The following is a 16,662-nucleotide window of genomic DNA, read 5'->3' as shown; positions in this document are numbered from 1 at the left end:
ATAGATAATAGGTAGCCAGTACCTCCGTAGAAGTTGACTGTTTAAGAATTGTTTAACGTTACGCTTATTGCACCGTTCCGTCAGTTTTTCTTCAGTTCTTTTTTTATTTTGTCAATTACTTGCCGATCTTGTGCATAAATATTTATCCGTATATTCATACGCGATATATTATATACCGGCATGTATCAAGTACCTGTCTTGCTATTCTTAATTATAATCTAATTTCGATAAAACGATATTGTATTCATATTATATGTTATTTACATATTATTAGATGTGATAATTTAAAGAATCGTGACAGTATGAATCTTATAAAAGAAATTCAATGTACAACAAGCGCGTTTTCAATATATAAGTGCATTATTTTTTTACCCTCAGTTGTCTTTTCACGCTTCAATGTGTCATTTCAAAAATATTGTCGTATATAATACGAAATGAGATGTGCATACGTATATATTATACCTTCAAATGAAAAAGAAAGAGAGAAACATTTATAACGAACAACATTGAAGAATTTAATCCTATAAATTTAATGTTGGAATATCAAGAATTTCAAATTTGAACATAGTTTTTTAAGGTACGTATCTATTATATACTTATATATATATATTTTAAATATAGTATACATATAGCTACAAAATATTTTTCATGAAAAGAAACAAAAAATTTCTACATTTAAATGTTTGATTTAATGTATTGTAAATAATTTAATTGTACATTTATATTTTATTAGAATCAGAGAAAAAAATTTAAGATTGTTTTCAGTATTTAACAAGTTGCACATGATATATCGTGGAGTTTATTTTTTATTTAAGATTAAAAAGTTAAAAATTGCCTTATATAAATTTATCGTATCATCATTATAAAATATTCTCCTTCTTTTTTTTATTTCTTATTTATTTTTTTATTATAAATTTATAAGGTGATAGATCGTTTACATTCATATGGAAAAGAGGTTAATACATGGCGTGCAAATTTATCACTTATCACTAGAGGCGCTGCTGTTATTGACCCATATCGAAATACATACCATATATATACAAAACGAAGATGAGAGGGTTGAAAGCGACTCTGGACGGCGGTTAGTCAAAACGCTTTAAACATTAAAAATTTCTCTTTTATTTTTATTTTTTCAAAGTTACGTTAAACAGTACAATAACAATTAAGTATATTGTATAACAAGAAGATACAACAAACGAATCCAATCGAATATATATTGTAATCAAAATTATGAAAGTAGTTGCGCAGAATCTCAGAAAAAGCACAATGTTTTATACTCCGAGGGTGTGGCAAATTAAACGTAACACGTGTTCAAGATCTTAAGTTGATACACATTCGTATGTTTATGTTATATTATGTTACATAGAATTCATTTCTTTACGTATTTTATTGTATACAAATTGCGATTAAATAACATAGATTAAGATAGATTTCGCATTTGCAATGCATAACAAAACTGATCAACCATTATTTTATTTTTCTTCTTTTCTGAATTCATCTAAAACGTAAACATCTGTAAAAATATTTATTTATTAATCCACAATTAATGTAGTTCGTATAATCGTATAATTTTTCATGTGCAACGCTTGTAAAAATAGGATACGCTTATTACATGTAATATGTATGTGATCTTATTTAATTCAATTATTAATTTTAACTTTACATAACAGATTGAATTCGTATAATTCCAGATGATTTTCAGAATCGATGTTTCGCATTTTTTCTATGCGTGGAATAGAAACTGACGATATGGTAAAATCACAGTGGCCGCTGTTAATGGTTTCTCTACAATTTTACTATAATAACGGGAAAAGTATATCGTGGTTTCGATCGAAATACTGATTGAACAAAATGCAAATGTGTATTCTTAGGATATAGTATGGCTTCAGTACTCTGGCATGTCTCTGGGAATAATTTGATTTCTACTACTTTTATCTTGCTCTTGCTACTTTGTCCTCACAGTAGTACAGGTTAGTTGTAACATATAGATTATGATCAATGATAATAATCATTTTTTTTACAAGAAAGAGAGAAAGAGTAGAACGAAGAGAAGATAGAAGGATATATATATAATAAAATGATGACAATATGTGGCGTATGATTTATCCATGAAATATTTAATAGTTTATTGAAATATTGATTTGTATCAATTGATCGGTAAGAAATAAGAATACAGAGACGATTCGATTACTTTACAGAGTGTGATCAAAAGTTTATAAGCACACCTGATGGACCACCGAATGGAACATTTCACGCGCCAACGTTGATTAATTACGACGGAGATTCTCGACAATGCGTATACACGTTTTTTGCTGGGCCACGACAACGAGTCGAACTGATATTTAATTCGTTTGGCCTTCGGGGAACACCTCCAGAGTGAGTAATTTTTCTTTTCCTAAACTCAAAGCAAGTGTACAATTACATTACGTTACCACATTTTTCTTCAAATTTCCTGTGTGCGTTTATCAATTTTCTTGTAAAAATTTTCCAGTGGATCCGCTGTTGGAGAATTACCCGCGTAAGTATTTATGTCTGTTAGGTGTCGACATAATTTGCTTGCGGCCATACCATTTTTGTTCACAGATGAACTAGGAAAAACTTGGTTTTCAGTTGCGCCCACGAATATATGGATGTGTATGCGGAAATACGATCGGAGAATACCAGCAAATTGGTAGAAACGCCTTTCGGTGGTCGTTTCTGTGGCCCGATCCCACCTCGTAGGCGTGTTTCTCTTTACCAGGGAATTGCTCTAAGTTTTTACACTGATAAAAATATCACGTTACCTACCCTGTTCAGCGGTACTTATGCCTTTATCAATTCATGTATGTTCATTATTTAATTTGTATTTCAATTTTCAATTAACAAGCCCCATATACTGCTGGAAAGAAGTTTTGCAGAAGAACCGTGGGTTTGATTGGTTATTATGGGAGGGAACTATTTTTTTTAACGTGTTTTATTTTGTCACATATACTAATTCAATTGTGACAAAGAGAAGCAATAAAACGATGATCTAAACCTCAATGCATTGGCGTAAAATTTAGAATATTCTAACATATCGATATAAAAATTTTATTATTTCTCGTAATATATATATATAGACTAATTATGATTTATAACAATAATTTAATTTATAAATTCGTATTCGTAAATAATTAAAAATAATAATTATATAAGCTAATTAAGCATAATTAATAATTTCGAAAATATTTCAGATTTAAATAATTATCCTGATGGAATTTTATAAATGAAAATAATTTGTACGATTTTCAATATTTACATTACAACTTTTCTACGTAGCGTTTTCTATTTCTCTAGCGCGTAGTGTCAACAAAGCGTTGGGAGTGGGGAAAGGTGACCTCTCTGCACGTAACATGAGACTTCTTTTCAGCAGTAAACAGAACAATTGAAAACAGCAGCGTGCATTATTACACGTATACACAAATAAAAATGATATTTATTTTTGTTTCTATTAATTATCGTTCTCAGCTGAATACGAGGTGGGAACACCAGCTCCCAGCACACCATGCTCTTTCACGGTAGATTCGGAACATAAACGCAATGGTAATATATTATCTCCTACGTATCCTGGCACATATCCAAAGGGTATTGTATGCAGTTATCAATTTATCGGGAATAAATCGCAACGAGTGAGACTCGAGTTCCGGGACTTTGATTTGTTCTTCGGAGGTCAACAGTATGTAAATATTTGTGCAATTGATCGTTAATTAATAATATCAATTGAATGAGAGGAGTACGTGATTTGATTGTTAACTTGATTTTCGTATGTCGAATAGCTGTCCTTTGGATTACGTAAAAGTGTACGACGGTTTAAACGATACGTCGGCCGTTATAGGAACTTACTGCGGTCAACAGCGAAATTTGGTATTGTATTCGTCGGAATCTAGTTTGTACGTGTTGTTTGTTACCCTTCAACGTACGGCCAATACGCAAAATCGTGGATTCAAGGGCATCTTTGAATTCTCAGAAAGTTTTGTTAAATTAGGTAAGTCGAAACTTTCCAATATCGATCGATTAACTTTTCTGTCAATTATTCTTTTTAATAAACAACTCGATGAAAAATTAATTCGCATTCAAAATAAAATAAAAACTCTAAAATAATATACGAGACATTTATATTGATTTAAATCATATAAAGGATAAGGAGAGGGATAAATATAATAGGAAATTTAAAAAGACTTTCTTTTATTCATTTTCTTTTTTTTTTTTTTTTTTATAATTTCGAGTGTGTCTCTGTCCATTCAGACTTCATAACCGCTAACAAGGGTGAGCATATACGAGGATCGGAATGTGATCAGAAGATTTTAAGTAAAAAGGAATCGTCTGGACAAGTTGTTAGCCCAAACTTTCCATATCCGTACATACCGAAGGTCGTGTGTCGGTATTTCATTTATGGAATGCAAGATTCGCAGCATCTCGAACGTGTTCGATTAGAGTTTTCATCATTTAATATATCAAAGAATAAGACGATAGGAGAGTAAGTATAATTAATTATGATTAATATTTAAATATTAAATTTTCTTAATTCTTTTCCTCTTCTTCTTTTCCTTTATATTTATCCTGTTTTGCTTCTTCTATAGTTCGTCTTGTACCGATGGATATTTAAAGTTATACTTAAAAGGGCAAGAAGCGACGGATTCTTACGACAAATTTGATTACGAATTGTGCGGCGTGAACAGCAATCCGAACCACGTAGTTAGCGATGGGCCGAGACTTGTGATGGTGTTTAGCAGCGGAGAATCTCAAGGGCAAGGTTTTAAAGCGCGGTAAATTTAAAAATTTTAAAATTTGCAATATCTTCACCGAACCATCTATAATCTATAACGAGCCATATATATAAAGCATTTATATTTATAGGTACACCTTCGAAACGGAATATAAAATACCGGGAACCGCTGCACCCGACGGCAGCTGTACGTTTACATACCGCAGTTCCTCTCGCAAAAGAGGAGATTTTAATTCTCCTCGGCATCCTAGTAATTATCCAAGCGATACAAATTGCACATATTTATTCTTAGCGACGCCAAACGAGCAAGTTACCTTAATATTTGATTATTTTAAAGTTCGAACGAAAAATATGAACGTGACGGATGGACATTATGGGTACGTTGCCTCGATTCTTCCCTGTTATTGTCATATTCTATAATTCATTTTTTTTTTTCTTTTTTATATATACATATCATCAGAATGGAAATTTGTCAAGATGATTGGTTGGAAATATATAACATGTATCGGGACAATACGGAAAAATTGATAGGTAGATACTGCGGTAACACGGCGCCAGGACCCGTCGAGTCGAATCTCGGTGCTCTCGGTCTAAGAGTAATTCTCCATTCGGACTCGGAACTGGTTTATAGCGGTTTTAAAGCCCGTTACACGTTCGAAGTGGCAAAACCTATATTTGGAGGTAGCCACGATTTTTCGATGTGAAACAAAACGAATCTTTTTTTTTTTTTTTTTTTTTTTTCTTTCCCTTCTCATATAATTTTTACGTTACAGATTGCGGATCGAATATAAGTAGCGTGAATTATGGTATTATCGCCAGTCCGAATTTTCCAAACAAGTACGATGGACCCGCGAGAAATATGGCAAGTAAAACTTGCAATTGGTTTATAAAAGTTCGACCGAATCAGCGAATATTGTTAAATTTTGAATCGTTTTCGGTAGAGGGTGACCAATCAGGTATATCTTTTTTTTTTCTCTCTCTTCCTTTTCATTCACAATTACTTTGAAGATACGATATTAAAAAGAAACGTTTCCTTTTAGTTCGTGGTTGTCCAGCTGCTGTACTGCGCATGTGGTATTCCATATCGTCCACGCCTATCGAGTTATGCGGAGTGAAAACGTCGGATAAATGGACTTATCTTTCCGAGGATAACAACATGCGACTTAGGTTCGTTGTTCCTTGTCTCGCTTTCTCTCATAATTCATAAATCGAACGAATTGCGATCGTTCAAAAAAGTACTCGAGCATTGATTTTTTTCTTTTTTTTTTTTCCTTCCTTTTAGCTTTATATTGGCCGACAAAGCGGTTGGACAACTGGGATTTAAAGCAATATGGACGGAAGTAAGCACAAATACCGACTGCCAGAATCAATTTTTCTGCAGCAAAAATAAATACTGCATTGCAGAGTCGCTTCGATGTAATGAGGTTTATAATTGTGGCCCAGCTGATAATTCGGATGAAGAAAATTGTAAGTTTCGTAAACGTTAGAGAAATATCAAGCCAATATTTTTAGAAATATGTGATTGGATTCTATCTCCTTTTATTTTGCTTCTACCTATACTCATAGTTGTACAAATCTGTTGAGTTATACGTTCTCGCCACGCGTGGACGTCATACGTACGCTATACGTATAAAATGTATATACACAACATATATGCGCACATATATCTTCGAATTTCAATATGTATCTTCTCTTCGAATCTCGTTCAATAGATACTTGATTATTCTACTACTCTACAAATTCTTCAAGCGTGTTCTCTTTTTACTGAATATACTAGTACTACTATCCTTAATTAATCCTTCTCACGTATATGTTATGCATGCATATACGCGAGTGTGTATGTATGCACGCGTCTACTATAAATGTATACACATATACAATCACGTGATATTAATTAAAATCTAATCTGTTATGGTGTACCTTACGAATTGATTGCGTGAATTGAAACAATATATATATATTGTATATATAATATATATATATATATATATATATATATATATATATATATATATATATATATATATATTGTAAAATCTGGCATCATTAATCGAAATACAAAACAACTTCCACATGTTGAATCATGTTGCAATATGCGTATCGAGTTTGTATAAATTTTCTAAATCGGTAACAGGGTTTGCTTATATATATATATGTATATTTGGTATATCAATTTTTGTTAAATATCTAAGAAATAATAAATTGTATACTGTTAACACAAGAATGAAGAATCAATATATGCATGGCAACATATTTTAACATGTGCAGGCGGCTTAAAGAAATACATTTTTAAAATATAATAAAGATTAGTAAATTCTGCACGAGGCATGTATTTTTCAGTTTTTTTTTCTTTGCTCCAAGATATCGTGTAAATCATTTTCAAAGTTTCAAATTGTTTTCGAATAATAATAATAAGAAGAAGAAGAAGAAAGTTCTCGTGTATTCGATATTTATCTTGCACACGCGTATATACAATACACGCCTTTCAAGATGATTGTAATACGATACGTATAGCAATGGGGATAGGGCAATGAAAATTCAGAAAGAGAGAGGAAAAAAAAAAGAGAAAGAAACAAAATCGAAAAGAAACATTGAATAAAAAAAAAAAAACTGACGAGTATGTACTATAAATTTTATGTATATTATAAAAATTTGTGTAATATTTTAGGTAAGTAGTAGGTAGCCGTGTGTATAGGTGAAAGAATGGAGAGATTGCGTGGGTGAATGACTGTGTGTGGTGTCGCAGGTGCAGCATCAGCCCCATTGTCACCAGCACTGGCTGGAGTCTCTGCCATGCTTCTTCTCTCTCTGTGCTTTGTGTTCGTGGCCATCTGAGCCCTTCATGAAGCTTCCGACGATCCGGCATGTTATGATCTCCCCTATCACGTGAGTTCACTCACAATATTGCACATTGCTCTTAATTTTTATACAAAAACATGAATTATAACCTATTTTATGATCCAGGCTAGACAATCTATATCGTGTGTGTACGATTATAAACGAAAGAAAAAATATGATCCACAATCATTTATATATACATATATATGTATATATATGTATATATATATGTATATACATATGTATATAATTTAAAAATGTAAAATCACTCGCATCTACCTTCCATTGTTTTTTTTTTTATTATAAATTATACACATTTTATAAAAATTCTTGAATTTGATTATTAATTATGCATACAATTTTTTACAAGTGTCACGATAAACATTCCGTAAGTAATTATTTATTTTTATTTTCTCAATTACACAGATTTCAGGAAGGAATCACAATTTTTTTGTTTTATCTTTTAAAATTGTTCCTTGTTTTTTTTTTTACACAAAGTTTACCGAAAAAAAATGCATGATTACAGTGAATGCAAATTTATTCATATACTACAATAGCATGTGAACTCGCGAACTCTCTCTTCTTCTCCCTTTCTCTTGCGAGAGCTCGCACACGTGTACTTTCTTCCTTACAAAGTATTCACAAACACACTGTTTCCTTTCCTTGTTAGATCTGCTACGCATTGTCGAATGTCGCAGTGACGGACGAAAGAGATCGAAATCCAGGAGATTAAACATGGAGATTGAAATTATCGATTACCAATAAATTCGATAATCGAAAATTGTTGTTATCTTAAAGAATGTTTTATATAGAATAGAATATGGAAAGAGATTATATTGTATTAAATATGAAATTTTCTTGACACGTTTGTTACCATTTATCCTGCGCTACATACACGTTCCTTTTCAAGAGACAACATTCGACTGTTCACTAACAAGATATTTCGTGAAATAGAAGAAAAGTGTAAAAAGTGATATTCTTCTTCTTTTGTTCAATGATACAGTTCTGTTTTATTTTAATAATAATTTTGGCCTTCTTATTTATGTATATATTATATCATATCATGAACAGTAAATTCGAAATATAGATACTTTTGTATAGTAAAATAAAATGTTATTCACTCATTACACATTTTATATTAATGATCAAATTTCTTTTCAAAATGATGGTAACAAACATATTAAGAAAAAAAACCAATAAATTTTTTACTATGAAAAAGTAAGAATGTAAAAGAAATGTTTTCGTCCTTTTTAAAGATAATACGATTGATTACATTAATTTTCCATCTTTCCAAGTCGTTACTAAATAACTCGTCGACAGTGTATAACAGATCTTAAATTCAATAGTCTCGAGAACGACTTAGTTGCCGACGACTCTCAACTTACTTACGATTACACATACTTGTCTTTCTGACTGCACTTTCTGTCGCGTTTATTTTCTTTTCGCAATTATTTTACTTGTCGTCTCCGTTTAAAAGTGTAATAAAAATTGATTTAATTCGATGAAAAAAAATAATATAAAATAAAATTTTAAAACAAAGGACTCGATGTCGATCAAACTTGTTTATCTTAAGGGACTTACAAATTAGAAAAAAAGAGATGCTGAAAAAAGAAAAAAGAATGCTGATTGAAAAAAATTTGACAAGAAAATTGTTATATTCCAGGTAATACAGTTGTACAGAAAAATAATTACGCTGTTCCTGCGGGTTATACCATCGGTGCTGTATTAATAGCATTGATCATTTGTCTTTTTTGTCATCGGAAGCTGAAAAGAAGAGTTCAGACTGTGCACCTCAACGATTTACGCCAACGCATAGACGATAGGCATTTGTGTTATCACGATGAAAATCTTCTTCAACATCACCACCATTATCACCATCATCATCATCAACAGCAGCAGCAACAACAACAACAACAGCAACAGCAGCAGCAACAACAACAACAACGTTATCAAAATTTGAATAACGATTCAAAATATCATTTAGAATCATCGACTAGTCCAATGAGCGAGAGCGATGTCGAAGAAGCTAGCAGTGTCAATAGTGTGTGACATTGTGCCATCTTATTTAATGTCACGTGTTGCGTTATTCATGTTCAGCGAGAAATGTCTCACTTTGTTCTCTCGATCGATATTATCGCAATTATCATTGGTCGATCACTTCATTCCACAAAAGAATTCGATGAAGCGCTTTTATGGTTAATTGTTACATGAAAAAATTTTTTAATAATATAATGCTCGATTGCATTCAAATAAGACGAAATTATTTATTTATTGCCGAATACCATATATTGGCGATAAAAACTATTTATGGCATTTTTCGTGTATACTATTTATTTTTTCGCAGACTGTTAAACAATCTTAAACAGTTAAATATTTATCGTTATTTTTATTGTTTTATAGCTTATTTATTGTTTTTAAATTTTTAATCTAAAAAATATGTGCAAATATATGAACATTATTATAAATATCTTAAATATCTTAAAAAAGATTATATACGTATGAATGTTTTTATCATAGTTACAGAGATATTTATATTTATGATTGTAAAGAAATCCCAAGGATTGATTAAAAAAAAATGTGACAAATAAAAATTAGGTTATAATCTGTGCATTGGCAATAACTTGAATGAAAAATATGTATGGTTATTTTGTCGCGGATAAAATTAAAAAAAGAAGAACATTTTTATGTCCAGTTAATTTAGATTTAATATCACGAATCTATGAATTATAGGAGTCGACATTTGTTTTTTCTTATTTTATTTTGTATAATTTTTACCAAATTCAATGTGATGGAAATAATCGGAGATTATGTAAAAATACACAGAATTACATTTTTACATCTAGTTGAAATTTCTGATTAAATAGAAGATTGTATTACTATTTGTATTCTTTTCTTGTATAATGCATTCGTGCATTAATCTTTACATAATTGTTTACATAGGACATTACATATTTACACGCTACGTGAACGTGATCTTTTGAGTAAGCAATTAGTAAGCGAATTATTTCTTTACTTTGATTTATCAATTGTTATCTTCATTTTTCAGATTTAAAGATTGAATGATATTACACGTATCTTGAATAACCGATTTGAGTTTACAAAATGATATAACTATATTTTATTCCTTGATGCAATGATTATATATGGTTTCATAAAATTACTATATATATATATGTACATATGTAAGAAACATGTCCTTATTTTTATTTTCCCTTTTCATAATTTATTATCCGTTTAACGTAATTCCTATTTATGTTTTAATTTCCAATATTTTTTAAATATTTTCGATCTATCATGAAATTTGTTTAAATATAGATCCAATATATCATGACATGAATATATTCTATCGTATACAATGTATGAAACGCAATTATTAAGAAAACACACAATGCATATAAAATGACATATATGAAATCGATAAATGCTGCCATTTATTATGATAATTACATTATACAATTTTATACTGATCAAAAATGAACATGATAACACGCATATTCAATGAAAAAAAAATTATCGAGTAACTTGTATCAACAGCTAAGTTTTATTTTACTCGCTATTTATTTTTTTTTATATTCAAATATATAATTCTTAAAAAAAAACAAGTAGGAATTTTTGTTTATAACTCAAATAATAAATAAATAATATGATAATAATAGTAAAAAAAAAATGAAAAAAAAAAAAGAAAGATATAGTTAAGTATATGTTTATAATAAATGAAGAAAATTGATAGGCGTGAAATATTGCATTTCCGATAAATAGAAATTACGAATAAAAAAATACACGATGTAATCTGTGTATGATATATTATATTTATGATTTGGATTATGTGATTGAATTCAATCTTTCGACAGAATTTCAAGAAAATATTTCTTGTTTTTTCTTTTTTTCTTTTTTTTTTAAATATCTTTTATTTTACCGAAAGACATTCGACTTCGTGAAAAATACATATAAAAGAATACAAATCGTTGCATTTAATATGAATGCATTTAATTACGACATTGTTTATCTCTTGTAAATTAGCGCCGTAAGCAAGATTGTGCTATGCTCAAAAGCGTACATGTGTATAACACATATGTAATTTATACTATCATCGTCGTTATTGATTTATGCGAGATATATTTTAAACAAAATGAATGTGTTCAAAAAAAGAGAAAACATACCTTATGTCTACAATGCACAAAATTATATACAGAATACATATTCCAATAATTTACAAATTATTAAAATTGTCATTTGAGAAAAAGAAAAAGGAGATAGCGAAGAAGAAAATAATCTTATAAATAAATAAGTTTGTTTCTGTAAGTTGAGAAACAATGAAGTAACGAACTCTCATTTTCTTTTTCCGTTTCATTTTCAATTCGAACTAAGGCGAAAATGAAGTGCATTATTCACTTAATTATTATAAATTTTAATTTAATATTCATTTTTTTTTTTATTAAAATTATATATAATTAAAAGTAAATAATGCGTATCATTATTGCACATCTAGTAACTATTATGAACGAAGTTCGATGTGAACTCGTGTTTTTCCTCCATGTGATGTAGTTGTATGTAATTATAGGTTAAGGTTAGAGGCACGCGAGTGACACCGTTGCGGATTTGTAACGATAGTTTGGCATCTTTTGTAGTTGGAATCGCAATAATGTTATTTCGCTTGTGTACATCGGGCTTGAACAATTAATTTTACAAATATTGAATACGAAAAGAAGAAAAATTGCCAGTCAAAAAAAAAAAAAAATGCGTATGATACATGTTGGAAAATATAACGAAACATATAAGAGAACACAAAAAAGAAATAAAACGAAGAAATAAGAGACTAGACTTGCACGTATTGCTCGTCATCGGTATCCCCATTAATCGAATCAGTCGAATGATTCTGATGAATCTGTTCGTAATCAGTGTTACACAATATATGCTTTTTTACTTTCTCATATCCACTAGAATTCTGTTCGACTTTATATGTGTTCACTTGCTCATATGGCGGTTCTTCTGTACGGGTAACACTCATATATTTCACGCTTTCGTAATTAGGATCTTCATGATTAACAGACTCGTAATTGGGATCTGTATCGCTATCACCGGGTCGACAAACTGATGCATAATTTGGTTCTCCTGTATCATGCGGCATACTTTCATAATTAGGTTCCGAATCTGTATCTGGATCTACTTCACATCTGTTTCTTAATCTTACTTTCTCATATCCGGGATCTTCGCTGCTAGCGTTACTAATTTGTCGATGTTTGAACGGTTTGGAATAAGAAGAAGAAGCGGAAGAAGAAGGAGAAGTAGAAGTGGTTGGCAAATCGGTATTATTATTCCGTAGAGAAATTGATACGGAACTATCATTTTGCTGATAATCTGGTATAGCCTCAACAGAGACCCTTTGTTGCGGACATAACATTTCGTAATTCGGATCACAGGGTTCGCGAATTGTTGAGTGTCTAATTTGCAAATCATTCATAGGTTCATAATTATGACCAAGTTGGAAATTTGATGAATCCGCATCATCACCATTTTTAAACGAGGAAGATGATTTTAAAATATCTCCATCTAGATGAAGGTTGCCATTATCGACAGAATCGGATTCCTTTTTCTGTATTTCCATGGAATCATGACTAGACGATGAAATCCTATTATTTTCAACAAAGCTTGGCTTCCGAACAAATATTTCAGAGTGTAGAATTCCTTGAGAACTCGAATGTGCGTCATTTTGTTGTTCTTCAACATCTTTCTTTTTCTTCATCACTTTAGCATACATATCCTCTAGAGATTTCCCACTAGACAAAGTCGATTTCAATCGATCCTCATTTTTTGTCCTTTTATCAATCGATGCGTATACTTCTATCGTTCCTTCTGGTGGAGGTGGTAATGGAGAATTAGCTTGACGTTTCTCAGGCTTCGGTGATCCAGGATTTACAATAGAACTATTGGCACTTGAGGATGAAGCTACAGGCGAGGTAGTTTCAAATAAAAAAATAAAAGTAGATATGAATGTATAATGAATTGGCAATAATTACTAACTATTTACCTTGTCTCGAATGAGCGTGTGCAACATGCCGTAAACTGTCGACGCTTGGAGGTTGCGGAGCAGGGAATGTTTCATCAGAACGAGACGGAACTCGAGAGAATAACGTTTGCTCATTTTGTATTCGTTGAACCTCTGTCATCGTCGGTTGTATTTGAGCATATGTTTCACTACCGCTAGTATATACCTTATCTTGTTCATCGATCGCAGCATACATCTCATCTGTCAAATGAAATGATATTCATCAATGATAAAAAAAAAAGCAAAAATACAAGAAATAATACAAGAGTACGTTTCCTAGAAATTAATTGTTATCATATCCGTATTACAAATGAATGTATGCATATACCGGAGTCATCCGACACTGTTGCGTAATGGGGATCCATAGACGATCGAATGGATTGACTCTGTCGACAAATTGTCTTTGTTTGTGCAATTATATTAGCTAGAGGTTCTCTTACGCTGATGCTCGTGTATCCTTCTGTATAAAATGAAAAAGAAAAGAAAATATATTAATTTTCATTTCAATTAATGTAAATTAATGAAATATTATCAAGAACTGATTTGATATGAGAGAACAAAATATTTACTAGAATCTTGAGAATCTCCACTAAAATGTTGTTGTAGATTATTTGACTGAGATTGCGGTGGTTGAGGAAGCAACATCAATAAAGGTGGTGTCATATAAGGTAAATCTTGATTAGCTTGTACTCCACCGGATATAGCATTAGCTGCTTGAATATCACACGGGCCAGTTTCGGTAGATATAAGCGAATTATGTGACGAAGAGCGGCGAGTTCTTGGGGGAGCAACTGGGTTTCCATTAATTTGACATGTTGATGTTGATGGTTTCTCAACATCAATAACTTGTTTGATGTTATTTCTGTAATATTTAATATTAATTTTTTATTTTTGTTAGAAAAATATATAATAAAAAAAATATATATATAAAGATTATTATTATATGTATGAGTATAATTATTACCGATTTAATTGATTAGCCTCGGTTTTTTGAACATTTTGAAGTTGAGCATACGGATGTTCAACTGGAATAAATATAAACAATTATTATAGATATGATTTAATTAAATATTAAATATTAGGAAAAAAAAAGAAATAAATATAACAATTAAAATCATTTATGCACTCGTACCATTTTCCGAATTAGGAGACGATGGAAATCTTAAATACTCATTATCAGAGTTTTTTTGATTTAATGGATTTTGATGTAAAATTTCTGGCACATTCAATTCAGATACTTGTTCTTTTCCTATTGAATTACATATAATATTATTATTTAAAAAAAGATAAGACATACGTTTAATAAAATAATTTTAAAAATTTAAAATATTTAAAAATAAATATTAATTTATTATTAAAGATACCTGTGTCCTGAACGGTGGCATAGAGTTCCGAATGATCACCGATTGTTTCAGTGATTTCATAGATATCTTGAGATACAGATGCATCTGTATTTTCGTGTCTTTTTTCTTTGTCTTTTGGAATATCTGGAAGACTTCTATTGGCACCAGTTGACCTATGTACACAACACAAAAATTTTTCAATTTCAAGACAGACAATCATTCATCAAATATGAAAATTTTCAAAGATTATATTATATATAGATTATGTGTAATACAATATGTGTATTTATATATAGCAGAAACCTTTTTCCACTGTCAACAATATCTTGCGTTGCTATATGAAGAGTATTTGTCATCGAAATCCCGTTAAAGCCGTCTTGAGAATCATTTAGAGTTACCATTCCAGCAAGGCCAAGAAATTCATTCCTATTTAAAGGAATTATAACCGAACATGTTCTCATAATTATATAATATGCCATATTGTTAATTCCAATATGAACTATAATTCTATCATTATAATATGTATATATATAATGTTTTTTTAAAAAATAATGATTATAAATATAATTATCAATTACTTATTTTCGTTGCGACGACAGCTACAAATACAAGCAACAATGAGACCAAGAAAGCACAATAACGCTCCAACAGACACAACCCAGTAACACCAGGCACCTTCCTCAAGAAAAGGTTGTATCATGTTATGGCATATATTAGTTCCTAAAAAGATAGAATATTTTAAAATTTTCTAGAAAGTGAAACATCAATTTTATAAAGTATAACAATTACCTTCCAAGCAAGTCACATTGTGAGAGAATCAATTAACTTTCTCTTTATATTTTGTAGCTTTATATTTTCAGTAAACTGGAGAAATATTATATTATTTTTTTCAATTCTTTTTTTGGTTTCTTGTTTTTTATGTTTTCACTTCTATCTTACCTCTTTCTTTCATTTCTTTTTCTTTAAAATCTTGTTTTTGTATTACATTTTTATATTGTTGCATTGCATATATATTTTTAAATATTTGATGTGTTTGCATAATATTTAAACATTAAGAATAGAATGATTGATGGACCAAAAATAACTAAAATCATTTTGCCATTTATCCTCAAATGTAATAATATCGTTTACATATATTTAATAATTTCTTAAAGTATCATAACTGGAAAAAAAGTTTACAAAAATCGTTCGAATAAAGAAATGAAAGTCGTGGCAATATACATACATACGAAACAATAATCGAATACTTCGTTCGTATCATTTGATTCCGTATGTCATATAGAATCGAAAGTTCTATAAAAACCAAGAAGACAAAACTTTTTTTTTATGGGTAAATTTATATGTACGTAATTGCGTACTCGATTATATCGATATGTCATGTAGATATTTTTTTGACATATCACGATCGAGAAATAAGGTTACGTTATCTATGCATGCGGTGTGCGTTCGCGTAGGTGGCATAACTGGTTATATACATACCACAGACAAGATATAGAATAGATATGTCATTTTATAAAATTTTACGAAATAAATTACCGATCGCGCAAAAAAACAGAATATTTGATATGTTTTCTAAAATTTAGAGTAATGAGTTTAGAAACAACAGTTCACAAAAATATTCGAATACTTTAAAAATTTATGATAAAATAATTTAATTAGTAATATTTTTATAAAAATTAAGGAATTTTAAT

The 16,662-nt window shown here is 30.2% G+C and overlaps 2 protein-coding genes across 16 annotated transcripts; one reads left to right on the top strand and one right to left on the bottom strand.

Moving 5' to 3' along the window:
* The first annotated feature begins 7 nt into the window (after nucleotides 1–7).
* Nucleotides 8–10,490, top strand: LOC410986 (dorsal-ventral patterning tolloid-like protein 1). Of its 14 annotated transcripts, none has more exons than XR_001702704.2 (16): nucleotides 8–577; nucleotides 1,692–1,970; nucleotides 2,199–2,376; nucleotides 2,492–2,518; nucleotides 2,611–2,822; nucleotides 3,487–3,694; nucleotides 3,795–4,003; nucleotides 4,264–4,495; nucleotides 4,599–4,784; nucleotides 4,876–5,121; nucleotides 5,205–5,425; nucleotides 5,518–5,700; nucleotides 5,785–5,911; nucleotides 6,027–6,211; nucleotides 7,491–7,630; nucleotides 9,246–9,498. XR_001702704.2 is itself a non-coding variant. In XM_006569347.3 (16 exons), exons 3-16 carry the CDS (start codon nucleotides 1,880–1,882, stop codon nucleotides 9,629–9,631), a joined length of 2,691 nt encoding a protein of 896 aa, XP_006569410.2. In that variant the 5' UTR covers nucleotides 8–577; nucleotides 1,692–1,752; nucleotides 1,872–1,879; the 3' UTR covers nucleotides 9,632–10,462. The 14 variants fall into 14 exon arrangements, 12 of the variants coding, with proteins under 12 accessions (XP_006569410.2, XP_006569408.2, XP_016767179.2 ...); XR_001702705.2 differs by lacking the exon at nucleotides 9,246–9,498 and adding an exon at nucleotides 8,253–8,383; XM_006569347.3 differs by lacking the exon at nucleotides 7,491–7,630 and having other exon boundaries at nucleotides 1,692–1,752; nucleotides 1,872–1,970; nucleotides 9,246–10,462.
* An 878-nt stretch (nucleotides 10,491–11,368) lies between these two features.
* LOC410987 lies at nucleotides 11,369–16,442 on the bottom strand. Of its 2 annotated transcripts, XM_394462.6 has the most exons (11): nucleotides 15,911–16,442; nucleotides 15,761–15,835; nucleotides 15,550–15,691; nucleotides 15,275–15,397; nucleotides 14,993–15,144; nucleotides 14,761–14,877; nucleotides 14,593–14,653; nucleotides 14,198–14,490; nucleotides 13,957–14,088; nucleotides 13,611–13,829; nucleotides 11,369–13,528 (listed from the first exon to the last, which is right to left on the bottom strand). In XM_394462.6, exons 3-11 carry the CDS (start codon nucleotides 15,669–15,671, stop codon nucleotides 12,399–12,401), a joined length of 2,349 nt encoding a protein of 782 aa, XP_394462.2. In that variant the 5' UTR covers nucleotides 15,672–15,691; nucleotides 15,761–15,835; nucleotides 15,911–16,442; the 3' UTR covers nucleotides 11,369–12,398. The 2 variants fall into 2 exon arrangements, with proteins under 2 accessions (XP_394462.2, XP_026295962.1); XM_026440177.1 differs by lacking the exon at nucleotides 15,275–15,397 and having other exon boundaries at nucleotides 15,761–15,912.
* Between the last annotated feature and the right edge of the window lie 220 nt (nucleotides 16,443–16,662).

This window comes from Apis mellifera, linkage group LG4, assembly GCF_003254395.2.
Source record: "Apis mellifera strain DH4 linkage group LG4, Amel_HAv3.1, whole genome shotgun sequence".
Lineage (NCBI taxonomy): Eukaryota > Metazoa > Arthropoda > Insecta > Hymenoptera > Apidae > Apis > Apis mellifera.
This window is presented reverse-complemented; position numbering and strand designations above follow the sequence as displayed.

What these genes read in the sequence shown, in the direction of transcription:
- LOC410986 (XM_026440179.1), top strand. Translation starts at nt 1,880, where the DNA reads ATGGCTTCAGTACTCTGGCATGTCTCTGGGAATAATTTGATTTCTACT. An exon ending in GTGACGGATGGACATTATGG is followed by an intron (nt 5,122 to 5,204) that starts GTACGTTGCCTC and finishes ACATATCATCAG; the next exon opens with AATGGAAATTTGTCAAGATG. An exon ending in GGCAAAACCTATATTTGGAG is followed by an intron (nt 5,426 to 5,517) that starts GTAGCCACGATT and finishes TTTACGTTACAG; the next exon opens with ATTGCGGATCGAATATAAGT.
- LOC410987 (XM_394462.6), bottom strand. Translation starts at nt 15,671, where the DNA reads ATGATACAACCTTTTCTTGAGGAAGGTGCCTGGTGTTACTGGGTTGTG. An exon ending in GAGGCTAATCAATTAAATCG is followed by an intron (nt 14,491 to 14,592) that starts GTAATAATTATA and finishes TAAATATTACAG; the next exon opens with AAATAACATCAAACAAGTTA. An exon ending in ACACGCTCATTCGAGACAAG is followed by an intron (nt 13,529 to 13,610) that starts GTAAATAGTTAG and finishes CCTCGCCTGTAG; the next exon opens with CTTCATCCTCAAGTGCCAAT.